We start from the raw sequence: 14,883 nt of genomic DNA on the forward strand, positions 1-14,883 counted from the left end.
ACTAAGCGCAGCCTCCACAGAGGGGGTGACAGCCAGGTCACAGGAGAGATTAGAGGAGCAGACTGGGGAGAGTTCAGACAATTTAGGAGTTTCTCTGTGAATGAGAAGAGAGAAATGGGCAGTGGCTGGTGGGGAATGTAGGCAGAAGAGGTCTCTGTTAACTTGTTTAAGTATAGGGTGCCATGGGGAAAAGTCCAGTAGGGGGAAGGAACTGGTGGTGCATGGCGGTGCCGGGGAAGCATTGTGGTCCTGTTCAACTCGATGTAAGTAAGCATTTCTCATCTTTGAACACAGATCTCCCTCCCTCTCTCTATCTGTCTCTCTCTCGCACTTACTATCTATTAGCAGCCCATGGAACTAATGTTCTGAGGGGCATACATTGAGAAATGTTACCGTAAGATCGCAGAGTTGCATGGGAGCGGGACTATAAAATTTAATGTTCCTTCAGCCCCATGATTCATTGCGGTTATCACAGGACAATTTTATGATTGGAACTGTGGTGTACTTCATGAATATAAGGAATTCCAAAGGTTAATATATTGCTTCAAAGAGTAAGGCCACTTCATGAAAAGGTTTTCAGAAAATGAAAAACAACAATGCTCTAGAATTGTTTTATACACAAAGAATGTTTTTTTTGAAAGGACACAATTAATTCCTCCACTGCTTTTAGGCGCCTTCAACTCCCAGGAGCTGGGCTGAGTCCAGGAGAAGAAGAAAGTGAATGTGTGTGTGGGGGGTTGGTACACCCGGTTGTTTGGTGTCTGGACTTTGATTTATCTTGGGAGAAGTCGAGTGAGGGGTTAACAGGGATTCCTGCTTGAAATGTCAAATTCCTGCTTTCAAAAAAATATCAGCTTGATCCACAGTACATCTGCGAGAGGTCCTCTCATTTTACACATTTTGATTGTTTCTTTTCCTTGGGGTTTACTTCCAGGAAACTTATTAAACACCCCATCTTGTATTTAGTCAGCACCTATTGTTTTCAGCAGAAATTCCCATTTCTGATCACCCTCAGAGCTTAGAGCTGTTGGAAGGACCTGGACCCTGTCCTGTCCCATCAGGAGGGACTGGAAGGTCCATAATTGGTTGGTGACACCAACTGATGTATCAAATTTTATAATCCTCCATTTTCTCATGCCCACGAAGCTCTTAGGGACTCACTTCCCTGCTGGGCAGAAGAGGGTGGTGTTTATTAAAATGTCAGGCAACGGCTTATCCGATGTCTCCACGTTCTTTTTTCATCAAAAGCAGCAAAATAGTGCTTCTCGTACAACTGTGTCACAGTTTGAAAACCATTTATCCTCTGAGAACTTTAGATAAATACAACTCAAGAAATTGAGACTCAGACAAGTCAAGTTATTCTCCCCAAGGTCTGCCACCCTCCTAATGCCCTCACTCCCTAGTGAGCTGTTAGTCACCACTTATGACTTTTAGGCACTATGTGTGGGAAATAGAGCATGTGTACACTCTTGGTCACTCAGCTGTCACCTTACCCCCTTGCATGTGGACGCCGACTTGTTTCCTTCTGTCCTAATCGGAGCTCAGGGTTCAGCAGAGGTCCTCACCCTGGGGCATGTGGGGCTGAATTGTGCAGGTGTGTTGATGGTCACAGTGGGGGTGGGGGACGTTCAGTGCCTGAGGACCAGGGGTGCTAAGTGTCTTGTAATCAGTGGGGCAGTTGTGTGCAATGAATTGTCCCAGCCAAATTCCCGAGCACCCTCATTTGGAAACACTGCATGTCTGCCTCTGATATATTATTCCAGTACCCTCCTTCGCTCATGTATTCACCCATCTATCCATCCAATAGCATTTTTTCATGCCCACCGTAACATGTGCAATTTCCTAGCTTCTGGGAGAGATGCAGAGGTAAGCAACGTGCAGTTCTTGCGGTCACGAGACTCACTGATTAGTACAGTAGATACTGTATGTTCCGAACTCTAGTTCGTGGGAAGGGAGGGACACTGAGCTGAGCTGCAGACGCTCTGGAAGACGCCAGAGGAGCTCAGCCCCGCTGCCTGCATGCACGGGCTGCCCGCAGAGACGCAGGGGGCTCAGGATGAAGGGGCGTACTGCACAGTGGTCTGAGTTACCAGCCGAAAGCCTGCGGCTGCGGCAGCCTGGGGCTGGCAGCACTAGGGCCTGCTGAGAGCATGGTCACTTTCAAACTTCTGGGATCACTTTAGAATCTCAGACTTGGAATCACGAGGCAGCAGGGGAAAAACGCTGCTTGCTGGTCACGTGACCTTGCGCCAGCGATTTGATACTGTAGGGCAGAAAACTTCTTTCTTCCCTTCTAGGGTGCTTTGTCTGTCTGAAAATTAAATTGACATAAGACAGATTAACAGGAGAAAAACAAATTTAATTACAAATGTATGGGAGCCCCATAAAATATGAGACTGAAAAAAGTGCTCCTACAGGAAGGTTTGATACCTTTTAGACAAAAAAATACTAAATTTGTGGATAATTGAGAAGACAAAGGGGTGGGACTAAGGGTAGTAAAATGGTGAAGAAGTGACGGGGTTTGTTTATACGGACTTCTCCACCCTGATTCTCTTTGTTTGGCTGCAAGGATGCATCTGCCCGCCTTCATATGGGGGGTTTAGTTCCTGCTGTCGGGGGCAAAGGGGGGTCAGAGTGTCCTTCTCGCCCCACTGTTTCTCAGGCAGCTTTAATTCGAAGTAATCAGTCTGCCACAGTGGCCCATTTGGGGCGTGTTCTCCCATCAATACTTTGAGTGCCAGGCTCCTCACCCAATGGGGGTGCTAATTACTGGCCTGCCCACCTCACCAGCTTGTGGTACTCAGTGGTGAGCATGCTTGTGAAAAGCCTACGACCCAGAAAGGGGACATGGTAAGGCCCTGTGAGCACGCCGGACCCTCGTGGGGCAGCACTTGCTGTTGTTACGTTTGTCCACGTACTGCTGTTGGGAGCTGAGGCACGACTGATGGTTTTGGTGCTGCTGCTCTGTTCAGAGAGGGGTGCATACATGTGGGCAACCTCCCTTCTCCCTGACGTCCCCAAGTGAGTCAGCAGGTTGGAACAAGAAAGCGAAGAATGGATCGCGCGGTTAGGGAAGGGCACACTTCTGTGGTCGGCTCTGCACAGGCGAGGCTGGGACTCAGGCTGAACAGGAGCCTAAATGCCCCTTCCTTTCCGCCTAATGGCCTTTCCCCCTTTCCCATCACTAATGGCCGCTGTGTTGGGGAAGGCAGTGGGTGCAGACAAGTGACTCAGCCTGCTGGCTCAGGTTCCTGAAGGAGAGAGGGCAGAGAGAGGAAGAAAGCAAGGCATCTGTGGTCCTTCTCTGTCGCAGCTGCCCCTGCAGGGCTCGGGGGTCTTCCTGGGACGGGGCCTGGCTGGTGGGGGTGGCGTGGAGGAGAAAGGCAGGCAGGAAGGGAGGTAGGGGTGGAAGGTGACCACCACCCTTTACTTGGATCAAAGTTGTCCACCTTTGAGTGACAGAAACAAAAGCTGATTTCTCTGTGTGCTGCTTTTTATGTGTGATTCTGATTCAATGTGCTCATCACCTTCTGCCTTTGAACTCAGTCATGGTGCTAATAGAGGCGATCCACAGAGAAAACACTATCAACAGGGGGCCACCAGAATGTTGATCAAGGGTTTGCCACCTTCAGAAAAAGAGATGGTGACAATTGAATGCTAGGAAGATCAGAGTATCTTTTTAAAAAGGCTTCAAGGATAAAGAGCCTTTGATTCCTAATTGGGAAGTTTATGGACAGTGCTTTTGTTTGGGCTCCAGAGCGGGGTAAGTACAGAGAAGAATCTGGAACCCGTTCCTTTGATTCCTGCTGTCCTGACAGTAAGAGGGGAGGGGCAGTCCTGATTCTGAGGTCACGTAGACGTCCCTGATCTAATATGTTTCTATTTTTATTGTTAGTTTTATAAACAAATGGTTATCAAGCGTTGAGAAAACAGTTATACTCAGTACCCTCTTCTAAGATGTCAGTTTTTTTTTGAGAGGGACTATTCCCCCATTCTTTGTCATTGTGATTGTGTATGATTTACATACTTAAAATGATCACATTTTGCCAAGAATGAAAGTTTTTGTGCTCTTTCTTCATTAGAAAGCCACCTACCCACCCGGGCTGTGCGTCAGGCCCTGTAGTTGACTGACAGAGGTAGCGGGAAATGCTGCCGTCCCTCCTTCAGGGAGCTGTAGGTCGGGGGCTCTTAGGATCGTAGGAAGGCCAGAGAACCACAAGTCACCTTCCTCTGCTGGGGATCCCGAGGGGTGAGAGTCAAGAACCCATCACCGCGGGCAGAAGGCGGTGGAGCCACACACCGCTTCACTGTAAGCACAGCCCTCTTCCCACTATCGACGTCCGAGGTCCGAGGACTTGGTGTCACACAAGGCAGTCAGTGTCTGCTTTGTCCCACCCTTTCCCACTTCCTCTCCAGGGCTCATTCCCTCTTTAACAAGCTTCCTCGTTCTGGATTTTAAAAGTGCATAATGCGCACATGCAGTTCCTTTTCTTGTGTTTTTATTTTTTCAGAGTTCCATATTTGGACTTTATTGGTTGATTCCCTCTCTCTCTTTTTGGTCTTTTCTAAACTGTTACCCTGGGACAACAGATGGCGTTTGTTGTACGTGCATGTGGGTGTGATTTATGTCACTATTTGTAGACTTCTGCCTACACTGAACATTATAAAACACAATGATTAGAACCCCCAGAAAAATCGCAAACCTGGAAATCGAAACACTGCCCTGCAGCCACTGCACAGCGTACGAGTTAACTGTGTTTGACTTCAAAATGTGGGTCCGCATGTGGACCGCTCATTATGGTCATCTGGAGGAGAAAGATGCATGAAAACAAAGAGTTAACTGCCTTCCCCCCATTCATGGTTTTAGTAACACATCTGGCTCTCCCTCTGGCAGCCCTTTGCCAAGCAGGGATGTGCGGTGGGCGCCCCGCCTGACAGGCTAGTGGCCCAGCACAGGGCAGACATCAGAGTCAGAAGACACCCACGCTGCGGTCAGGGGTTCTGGAGGAGGTGACAGCAGAGCCCGCTGCGTGCAGGGCCATCACCTTTGCTGGGCCCCCTTGTCACTTATGTACACGCTGCAATTCTGCTGTTGCTTCCCAAAGTCCCTTCCTGGGGTTCCCCACCTGTACTCCCCTGTCTACAACTCAGGGGTCTTTTTAAAAAAACTTGCACCTGATCTGTCACCTCTCTGTTTACCCTCGTTCCCTTCCAAAACGCTTTTGTGCTGTTCCCTTGTTCTTTGGAGAAATGCAGCCTTGCCCTAACATAGAAGATCCCTGCATGATCTGGCCCCAGCTGATGCCACCCCCCCCCACCCCCCCGTGAATCCCTGGCACCCTGGGCCACATGTAAACGCGCCCAGGCCCGTGCCTGCAGTCCTTGCCCCACTGCTGCTCTGCCCTAGTGTCTTCCTTCCGATTCCCGCGGGACCCATGTCTCTCTTCCTCCGCTCTCTGCTGGGCTAGTTCCTCCCCAGATACCTCGGCTCACTGCCCTGTTTGAAACACACCCCTCCTCACTATTGCCCAAATCATTCTTTTACACACTTGACGCTATGTTATATATCTTTATTGGTTTCTTTTAAGCCCCACCCCCCCGCCGGGTCCCTCATTAGAATGTAGGACCCTTTATGGTAGGACCTTTCTCTGCTTAGTTCGTTCATGTGTCACACACTTAACGAAAGGGCTGGTCTCAGTGATGAACCAGATAATGAGAGTGTGGACCCAGGGCTCAGAGGGCACGGCGTGAGAATCCGGGCTTCTAGGGCTGGGGTGGGTGTGCCCACGTGAAGGGCGGATCAAGGAGAAGTTGATAGAGAGCCAAGAGCTGTTCTGGAAGTAAAGAAGGAAAATGCTGGAGAAATTCCCATTGGATTTAAGGCGTGGCTGTCACTGGTGTCCTAGATAAGAGTCATTTCGAGTCTGCATTAGAAAAAGTCCAGATAGAGTGGATTGAGAAGTGAGTGTTGGGGAAATAGAAAGGGAGACTTTCAATTGCCAATTTTCACATATTCTGTAGGTGGTAATCTACAATTGATATCATGGTTGAAGACAGACAGTGGTCCCAACAAGTGGGGGAAATGGTAGTCATGAGTTTCCTTCCTCCCAGCTGTTCTGTGAGGAGGGTCTCAGAGAAGATGAGGGCAGTGGTACTTGAGGGACCTTGAATCAGTTATGTTTCCTTTGTGAGTCTGCACACCTGGTAAATCACGGCACCAAAGAGCTGTCCTGCCCAAGTCCCAGGCCTGTTGATGAACCCTGTTCCTGGCAGTGCTCGGTGGCTTGTAAAGACGACACTGGAAGCAGGGGGGTGTGACTGACCCACGAGCCTGATTCTGAGTGGAGCCGCTCTGATGTCCTCACGTGACTGAATTGTTTCTTCCAGGTTCTTGAACAACGTGGGTTTCTTTTTCCCCCTGATCATGATGCTGACGTGGATGGTGTCTGTGGCCAGTATGGTCCGGAAGCTGGTTTACGAGCGGGAGATGCAGATAGAAGAGGTACACTGCTTTCTGGCTCATCTGGGCGACGAGGAGGGGTGGGGATGTCGGAGATGAATCTTCACCTGGGCTCTGTGCCTGCTTCCCCTCTGCTGCGGTTCCCATGGACCACCTGGTGGGTCCCGGAAAAATCCTTATGAGTCCGAAGCCAGAATTAGCAGCAATTTCCCGTAGAGACGAAAGGGAGAGAAAGACACATGGGGTTGGAATCGGCAAACTGGTGTCGCTTACTCGGCAGTTTCTGTACCACTCAGACAGACGTGAGCGCCGGCTTCCCATCCCAGTTTGCGGTTAGAGTTCTTCATGTAGAGCCTTGCTAGTTTTGTCCTAATAGTGTTAGCAGTAGTGACTTGCAACTAGCAGAGCTGCTTTGAAAAGTGGAAGTTTCTGGAAGTGCGTGGGAAGGCCTGCCTCCCGCTCAGCCCGCAGACGAGCGAGGCCGTGGGGCGACGGGACACTGCTGACTCGCGGGATGTTCACTGACGTGAAGGGCGCCAGGCAGAGCTCCATGTGCCTCCCACGCGGGGTTGAGCAGGACTCGCACTAGCGTTTTGCAGATGCGAACCTGCTCGGCGTGGTTCCTTCCTGGGTGCCTGTGTCTTCCCGGGTCCCCTGGGCCCCCGGGTGAGGGCCTGGGTGACCTCAGTCCTGGGTGACTCTGCCCGGCACTGTTCTTATTCCACACGTCACCCGCCCCCGCGCACAGATGTCACCACGTCATAGGCGAGCAAATGGTATTTTTAGTGGATGACTTAATTGTCTTGTTACTGTGAGCTGAGTTATTTTGCAAAACGCATTCTGAAACCTACGTGACGATCCTCCCAACTGAGCAGCCTCAGGGGCAGAATGTCCCCCTTTACCGTTCTCTTTGTTTTCATTAATAAAACGAACACAAACAAAGGGAAACAAAAAATGAAACCGAAAACAACGAGACCCAAACCAAGGAGGAGGAGGGCGAGGCCTGGGACCTGCCCCGCCGCTCGGCCACGCCCCTCCCGTCGGGGGCGGGGCTTGGCACACCTGGCCCCGCCCACCTCAGCTCGCGGCTGAGCCCGTGATGGGCTGCCCTGTGGGGTCCGGGAGGCGGGGCTGATTCCACGCTGGGCCACCTGGCAGGAGCAGCCCTGGCCGCCGTCCCCGCGGGCGTCCTGTCACTGTGGCCGTTCCCTCCCCCGCGTGTGCCTTGTGGCCACAACTCCCACTTTACTCCTGGCAGTACCTGAGGATGGTGGGGGTACACCCGACCGCCCCCTTCCTGGCCTGGTTCCTGGAGAACGTCGCCGTGGTGACCATCAGCAGCGCGGCGCTGGCCGTGGTCCTGAAAGCGAGTGGCCTCTTCGCGTACAGCAATGCCCTCATCGTTTTCCTCTTCCTCCTGGATTTCGGGGTGTCTGTTGTCATGCTGAGTTTCCTCCTGAGTGCCTTTTTCAGCCACGCGAACACAGCCGCCCTCTGTACCAGCCTGGTGTATATGATCAGCTTTTTGCCCTACATCATCCTGTTGGTTCTGCACAACCAATTAAGTGTGGCCATTCAGTTATTTCTGGTAAGTGGGTTGTTCTGCAGAAATGCAAAGTGAAACAACACTGCCGTCTACCCAGCAAGACCAAACCACTGCCCTCAGGCTTCCGCGTGTCACTCTCCGATCTGCGTGGGCCTGGTGATATTTCCTTGCCTTTGTTGTGCCCACAGAGGCTAGCCTGGCAGGGGGGGCTCACTGAGGCTGCAGGCGTGCTGCTGGAGGGCACTGCTCCTGGGACGGGACCCCTCTGCCAAGACTTTGGGACATTGGTAGCGTCCTCACGGAAGCATGGGACTCTTTCACGCACGGAGAGAAAAGGATTTCCAAAGCTATTTCAGAAGTAAAAAATGATCATTTTCCTTGAAGCCTCATGAATTATATATCACATTACGTGGAAAGATCTTTCCGTTAGTACTGTCAGAGTCATTCGTCCGTTTAAAATGCACCTCCTGAAACAGTATTAGGAACTTTCAGGCCTGCAATAGAAAATACGCACGAGACAGAGACAGACGCGTGCTCGTTCTCTCCTCACTGGGGCCTGGCAGGCACAGTGCAGGGCGTGGAGTCGCAGCTCAGAGCCCATGGAAGGGATGAAGGGACCATTATGAAACAGTTCACAGAGCCGGGTCACAGCTGTAGCATTTGCGTTACGCCCACGGTTTTATTTCCCCTCGAGGACCAGGGGAATTCCTGACTGCAGTGTGTTGGGAGGTTTGGTTGGCGTCACCAGGGAGGATTTGGAAGGTACCAAGGACACTGAGTCCCAGGGCTGCTGAGGGACATTTGATGGCCTTCAAAGTCACTTAGAGCCGCAAACTGTCATGACAGCCTGGCGTGTCCTCACTGTTGGGAGGGGGCTCCTTCTCTGCTCATTTTGAGCCTTAGGGCAGAATATTTCTGTGAGAGCCGAACTGTGTTTCTCCGACACCCGTAAACCCTTCAGTCGTGCATGGTTTCTACTGGCTGTGTACACAGCACGGATCTGCATGTGCGGTGAGCACTGGTGCTGTTCCGTCGGTATTTATCCATTGATCAGTGCTCATCAGTCCTGATTAGCTTATGTCACACCTATAAACATTCACAACCCATAATGCCGTGTTAGTGCTAATTAGGCACTTCCAGAGTAACGAAAGCAACCTGGACCATTTAGGGCATCATTATGTTTGTCTTTACTCCAGCCCTTACAGTGAAGGGTTCTATGCATGCCCTTTGATTTCCGTTTTACACGTTTAAGTGCTTTCCACCACGGAAAAAAATCTAACTCTGGTACATAATATTTTTAAATAGAAGATACTTTCAGTAGGCTTTTTTCCTGACATAGGACCTCCACACTGGAAATAGAATAACACTTTCCTTCAGTACTCTCTCTTCCCGGTGTAGAATAGTGTATTGTGCTATCCGTCTGCCTGCAGTGTGCTCCAGGGTACTCACGTAGTAATAAAAAGGAGTAAATGGCTCTGTTCCATTTCCCACTGTTCTGTGTTATACATTTCTGTATACAGTGCATTGGATTTATGACACTTCAAGCATTGTAGTAAAGGGAGGTAATTCCTTTTAGCATTAAAAACTAGCTTGTTACCGCACGTTTCCGAATGGGCTGACATTTAGCTGAGTCTCTGAGATTCAGACAGTGAACTGAATGCCTGGAGTGGTGGTCTGCCATCGTGAGAGCAGGAATACGTCATGGTGGCTCTGTTTGAATTTTGTGCTGTGTGCTTTCTGGCCCCAACCCAGCACTAATGTGCCGTTTTGCTCTCTCCCTATCAATCCATGGACAGTGCCTCCTCTCCACAACCGCCTTTGGACAAGGAGTATTTTTCATTACATTCCTGGAAGGGCAAGAGGCAGGTAAGAACATGCATTTAAAAAGTGACTCCCAATGACTCCGGTTTTAGAAATTGATAGTTATCATGTTGCACGTGGTACAGCAGGAAGTCTTGATTGCAAAGCAGAACATTTGGGATGAGGTCCTGGTATTTAGTTTAGCGATGGAAACACCTCCCACGATCCAGTTGCTCTGGTCTTAGGAACAGCCATGGCGTCCGTGCTTCAGACACTGTCCAGGTCAGCCAGCCAGCTAATGCTCGGGGCTTCCTCTAACACCCCTGACTCACACCCAGTCACCTCAGTGACCTTCTGAATACTTCCAGGAGTGCGGTGTGCACACGTGTCCCATGTCTTAGACTGCTAGTGGACTGGACTCTGTCTTCCTGAATCTTCTGCCCACTTTTTCTAGTTTCTCTTTCTAATTCTTTCTTTCACATGTCAACCATTCACATATTTTCCAGCTCTCATCTTTGCCTCCAGATTTCCTGGATCCTTCCTTAAGGCCACGATCCAGAAATAGGTTTAATCAGTATAGAATAGAGTGCAGTTGTCTCCTCCATTTTCTATATGTTTTTATCCCTACTAATACAGCCTAAACTGATATTTTAAAAATTCATCGGCAGCATTTTCCACTTATATTGAGATTTGACGACTAACACCCTATGGCAGTACAGACATATTTCTTACATGTTTATGTGATTTTGTGGTGTGTTTTTGTAAACACAGGAAAATATATGCAATACATGAAACTCAACTCCAGATACTGTGATGTTAGCCCATTGATCTGGTGCTAGGCGTGGAGTTCTCAGACGTTTCAGTAAAACGTATGTGGTGACGGTGTGCTGAGACAGCTGAGTAATCCTGCCTGGTCCGTGCTGCGCGCTGTGGCTGCTCCTTAAACTAGATGGATTATGAGGATATAAAAGAAAGTGGGCGCTGTTCAGGCCTTTGAACATTTTGGACTGAATTCCAACAAGCACACGATGTTCAAACATTGAGTTTATTTGGTTTTAGGCTAGTATGTAGGAAAATTGAGAAAGAGGAATGTTTTCCCTAAATTTTATTTTAATCCAGAATAAATTGTAAATGTATAATAAGAAACTGATTTTTTCCCACTTCAGATCATATATATCCTGTTTCTGTATCTTGCAAGAGCTGAGAGAATGATATAATTTAGAGTTTGGGTTTTCACGGGGCCTTCTTTATCCTTTTCTGTAGCATGCTTATTTCCCCTAAATAATAAGGAAAACAACCCTTAACGATTTTAAATGGCAGATATTGAAGTGTTAATGATATCACTGAGCTAAACTTGAGGCTGAGTGAGCTAACGCCTTCTCGGGAGAATTATGATGGATAGTGCTAACCTTCCTTTTGTTTTAGCTGCTGTCATCTTTGGTTGAGCTTCCAGAATGAATGCCCTCATCCACCCAACTTTGCCCTGAAGGGGAACGGAGGCTCTAACTCTGACCTTTCCTTCCTTCCAGGAGTCCAGTGGGAGAATATGTACCAGTCTCCAGAGCAAGTGGGCATGGCATTTGGCTGGATTTGCTGGATGATTCTGTTTGATTCGGGACTGTATTTTTTATGTGGATGGTACCTAAGCAACTTGATTCCTGGTAAGAATTCTGTACTTTAAAAGATGACAAATGAACTTACACAATTTGTAAATTATTGTGTTGTAGTATTAAACTATTGTGCCAATATATGTGAATATTAGAATAGTTATTTTTTAAATAAGACATGAGAAGAGGGCTGTTATGATGCATTTCAGTGGGAGCTGTGAATGTTTGAGGATACATGGTGCTTCTGAGCCCTGAGTGGTGGCAAAGGACATGTGAGGGTGGCAGAAGAGTCCGGATCTGGATGGAACCCACCAGGCTCACTGAGCAGCACCCAGCGAGCGGACGTTGGTTAACTGAACAGAAAAGAGCCTGGAGCCCAGGGGCTGAGAGAGGGGACTGAGAGCAGCAGAATGTGGTTGTCCCTAGGGAACAAGGTTGGGCCAAAGGTTCAGAGAACACCCAGGGTGGCAGTGAAGGGACTGAGTTGCCAGAGCCTGGAGTGTGCCTGGTGGACACAGGTACACAAACAGGGCTGGGTTTGGTGCGGGGCTCGGGCTGCCTTTAGACCCGAGCTGCCAGTGGTATCCCGGGTATGGAATTTGTCCCACGTGTCAAGTTTCTTCCTTGGTGTGGAAGGCATTTGCTCACAGCAGACTGCACTGGAGGCAATGGGCGGCGGCACCAGCGGCGGTGGTTTACCTGCTGTGTTAGGGGAGCAGTTACCTAAATGCATCCTAACAACCTGGCATAGGTCAACAAGCAGAAACAGCACTTCAAACGTTGTGTTAGCTTATATTTTAGAAATGTCATTTTCATGGGATTATACTTTCTTGATGAAATTACTTGTGATTCTGGCTCTATACTTTCCTAAGCAACTGGGTATTTCAACTGGCATCTCATCTTTAAAGTTAGTAACAAGAAAATAAAAAAAGAGTTTCTAGTCATGTACAAATTGAAAATGGAGGAAAGAAACCAGTTCATTCTGTTTATAAAAATACTTTGCAAACTTTGGGAGCTCACTCATCATTTAAGGATGAGTGAAAATCAGAATAATGTGGGTGATTGAAAGCATGAAAATGTGGCCCCCAAGAGGGAGAGAGAGAGCATAACTTAGAAATGCAATTTATTTTGGAAAAATTTATATTGTATTGTCTTGGTACTTCAAGTAAAATTTTAGAAAAGGTGGATTCTAGGAAACGAGATTTAAAAATATACCTGGATATAAAATGGCGGAGGTCTTAGACTCTAGGAAAAGGGGAAGAAGTTGAGAAGCATAAAATCCAGCAAAAACTGGGTGCCCTCGCCCATGCAGAGGCCAGCATACCACTTGGCCAGGGATTCAGAGGGGTTTGAATTTCCCACCAACCTTCAGGACCTGAGGCTTGAGGATGCCAGGGCAACACTGTCATCTGTTACAGTCAGGCACAGGGACTTTCCATGTTCAGCCAGGCGTCCCCCACGTTCCACTGCAGGGTTCTAATTGACAAGGCGGAGTCTGGTGTGAGCAAATCCTTTAGCCCAGGTTAGAGGCAGAGAAGTCGGACCAAAGAGGGTTTTTTCTTTAGCCAGAGCGGAGCTGCTTTCAACAAGCCTTTAGGCATTTCCAGTGAGTGAGCCACCATCCTGCTCACTTCTCTGGGTATAGCAGCTTCAGGAAGGAGAACAAGGGAGGGAGCGAGAGAGAGAGAGAGAGAGAGAGAGAGAGAGAGAAAGAGGGGGGAGAGAGAGAGACAGAAAGGGACTAAGAGGGGCAGAAAGGGACACAGAGGGAGATAGGGAGAAAATGTGGATATTTATTATTTTAAATAGATTGATTTTCTCCAATTAATGTATACATTTATATAACTTTAAATTATGTAGCATTTAATGTGAAGCATTTTAAAATAATAAAACTTATAAGTTATTGAAATAAAAATACTAAGAAAAAGAATTTGTTTCTAATTGATGAAACATTTCTAAAAGATAGCTAAGAATATAAATTAATAATAATGGTCAAAAATTATTGAAAACAGTGACAGCCACAGGGGCTGATGATTGTATGAAAACTCACTGTCAGTTGATGAGGATGAAAACAGTAGACTGCTCGTGGACTAATAGAGCCTCAGGACACGCCAGTAAACAATAACTTACCCTGTGTTACAGTTTGCTTTTTTAATCAGTGAGAAAGTTAGGGAGGAAAAATGAGGCTCATTCACAAATTCATCAGAAATAATATCATTAAAAATAATGAGTAAACAGGAAAAGTATGATTTTAAAGATAGGAAAGGCCTTTCGAAACCTAACTCCAAAGAGATAAATAATGAAAATTGACAGTTTCTTTTAGAAGAATTTAAGTCAATATTTCAAAATATCCAAATGAAGAAAATATAGACAATTTACAAGCTTATAAAAACTATTTAATGAGTATATGAAAGAAAATGATAAAATTCTCAAATCGAGTCTTAAACAGACATATCTCAATATTTATGTATTTTAAAAAAAAATTTTTAACATACACAGTTTGGTTTGTATTCTGAATGGTTGGAGTTTACGAGGAATTATTAAACAAGAAAAAAAATTATTTCTTTTCTATTTCAGTTTTTCTTCTTTCAACATGCATTTCTCCTATAATTAATTAAACTACAAAGTTGACTATATGTCTTATATTTTTTGATTTTTAAAAATGCCCAATAATTTAATAAAAGGAAAAGAAAGCAAAAAAAATGTTTTGGGGAGAGGTGCATACAAACTACATATGAGGGAGAAAGATGTTTGTGAGCAAACTAGCATGATGTTGACTGAAATAATTTAATTCAGTAGTTTTGGTGATGAAAACCCTTTATTCCCATTCTTCCTTAAGAAAAGATGTGAGAGATTTGGGTTCTCTTCTCCCGGGAAGGGGTTGAAGGCACAGAAGAGTAATAAAACGTGTGTGAGCAGTGAGAGGGCAGGAGCCACATCTTTGTTATGGGGTGACGTGCCGTGTAGGACAGATGGACATTAGCTGAGGGCTGGGTTGAGATTACTGGGGTACGGGCCCTCCAGGCCCGTGTTGGGTCTGAGCTGGCCGATTTCTGAACCATCCACTCAGCTCTCCCGCCAGGCAGCGAATGCCAGAGTTGGCGTCTGCGTGCTGTGTGTTCTCTCCTCTCCTGGTGTTCGGTCTGAGACCATCCCACACCTCTCAAGCTGCCCATTTCCCGGCCCTACTCCCTGTGCCAGATGGCTGGTGTGCAGCAAGGTTTTCATTAATTTTCTGATTCTTTTTGCTTCTGGCAGCTTTGGACACCAGGGATTAACCACCTGGCCAAATGTTGCACGGAATTGTCCAAAAGCACTGTTCTGGGGAAGGGGAGAGTTGACGAATGGGTCAGGGGATGGAGAGGTGAGCATGGTCACAGGCTTTGTAGAAGATGCTCTAGAGACTGGAATCCAAGTGTCGTTGGATCAAGCTCATGTGAGAGGACAAAATAGGGAAATGGTTCTGCCAG

The 14,883-nt window shown here is 47.5% G+C and overlaps 1 protein-coding gene across 1 annotated transcript in view; it reads left to right on the forward strand.

Moving 5' to 3' along the window:
• The window catches only part of ABCA13 (ATP binding cassette subfamily A member 13), a gene marked incomplete at its 5' end in the record, with an annotated part of 245,529 nt that overhangs the window by 96,390 nt on the left and 134,256 nt on the right, over positions 1–14,883 (forward strand). Inside the window, 4 exons of the mRNA XM_081079377.1 lie at positions 6,388–6,502; positions 7,719–8,048; positions 9,803–9,872; positions 11,336–11,467. Coding sequence (XP_080935503.1) covers positions 6,388–6,502; positions 7,719–8,048; positions 9,803–9,872; positions 11,336–11,467 — 647 coding nt within the window. The remainder of the gene's footprint in view (positions 1–6,387; positions 6,503–7,718; positions 8,049–9,802; positions 9,873–11,335; positions 11,468–14,883) is intronic.

This window comes from Rhinolophus hipposideros (assembly GCF_964194185.1).
Source record: "Rhinolophus hipposideros genome assembly, chromosome: 18".
Taxonomy (NCBI): domain Eukaryota; kingdom Metazoa; phylum Chordata; class Mammalia; order Chiroptera; family Rhinolophidae; genus Rhinolophus; species Rhinolophus hipposideros.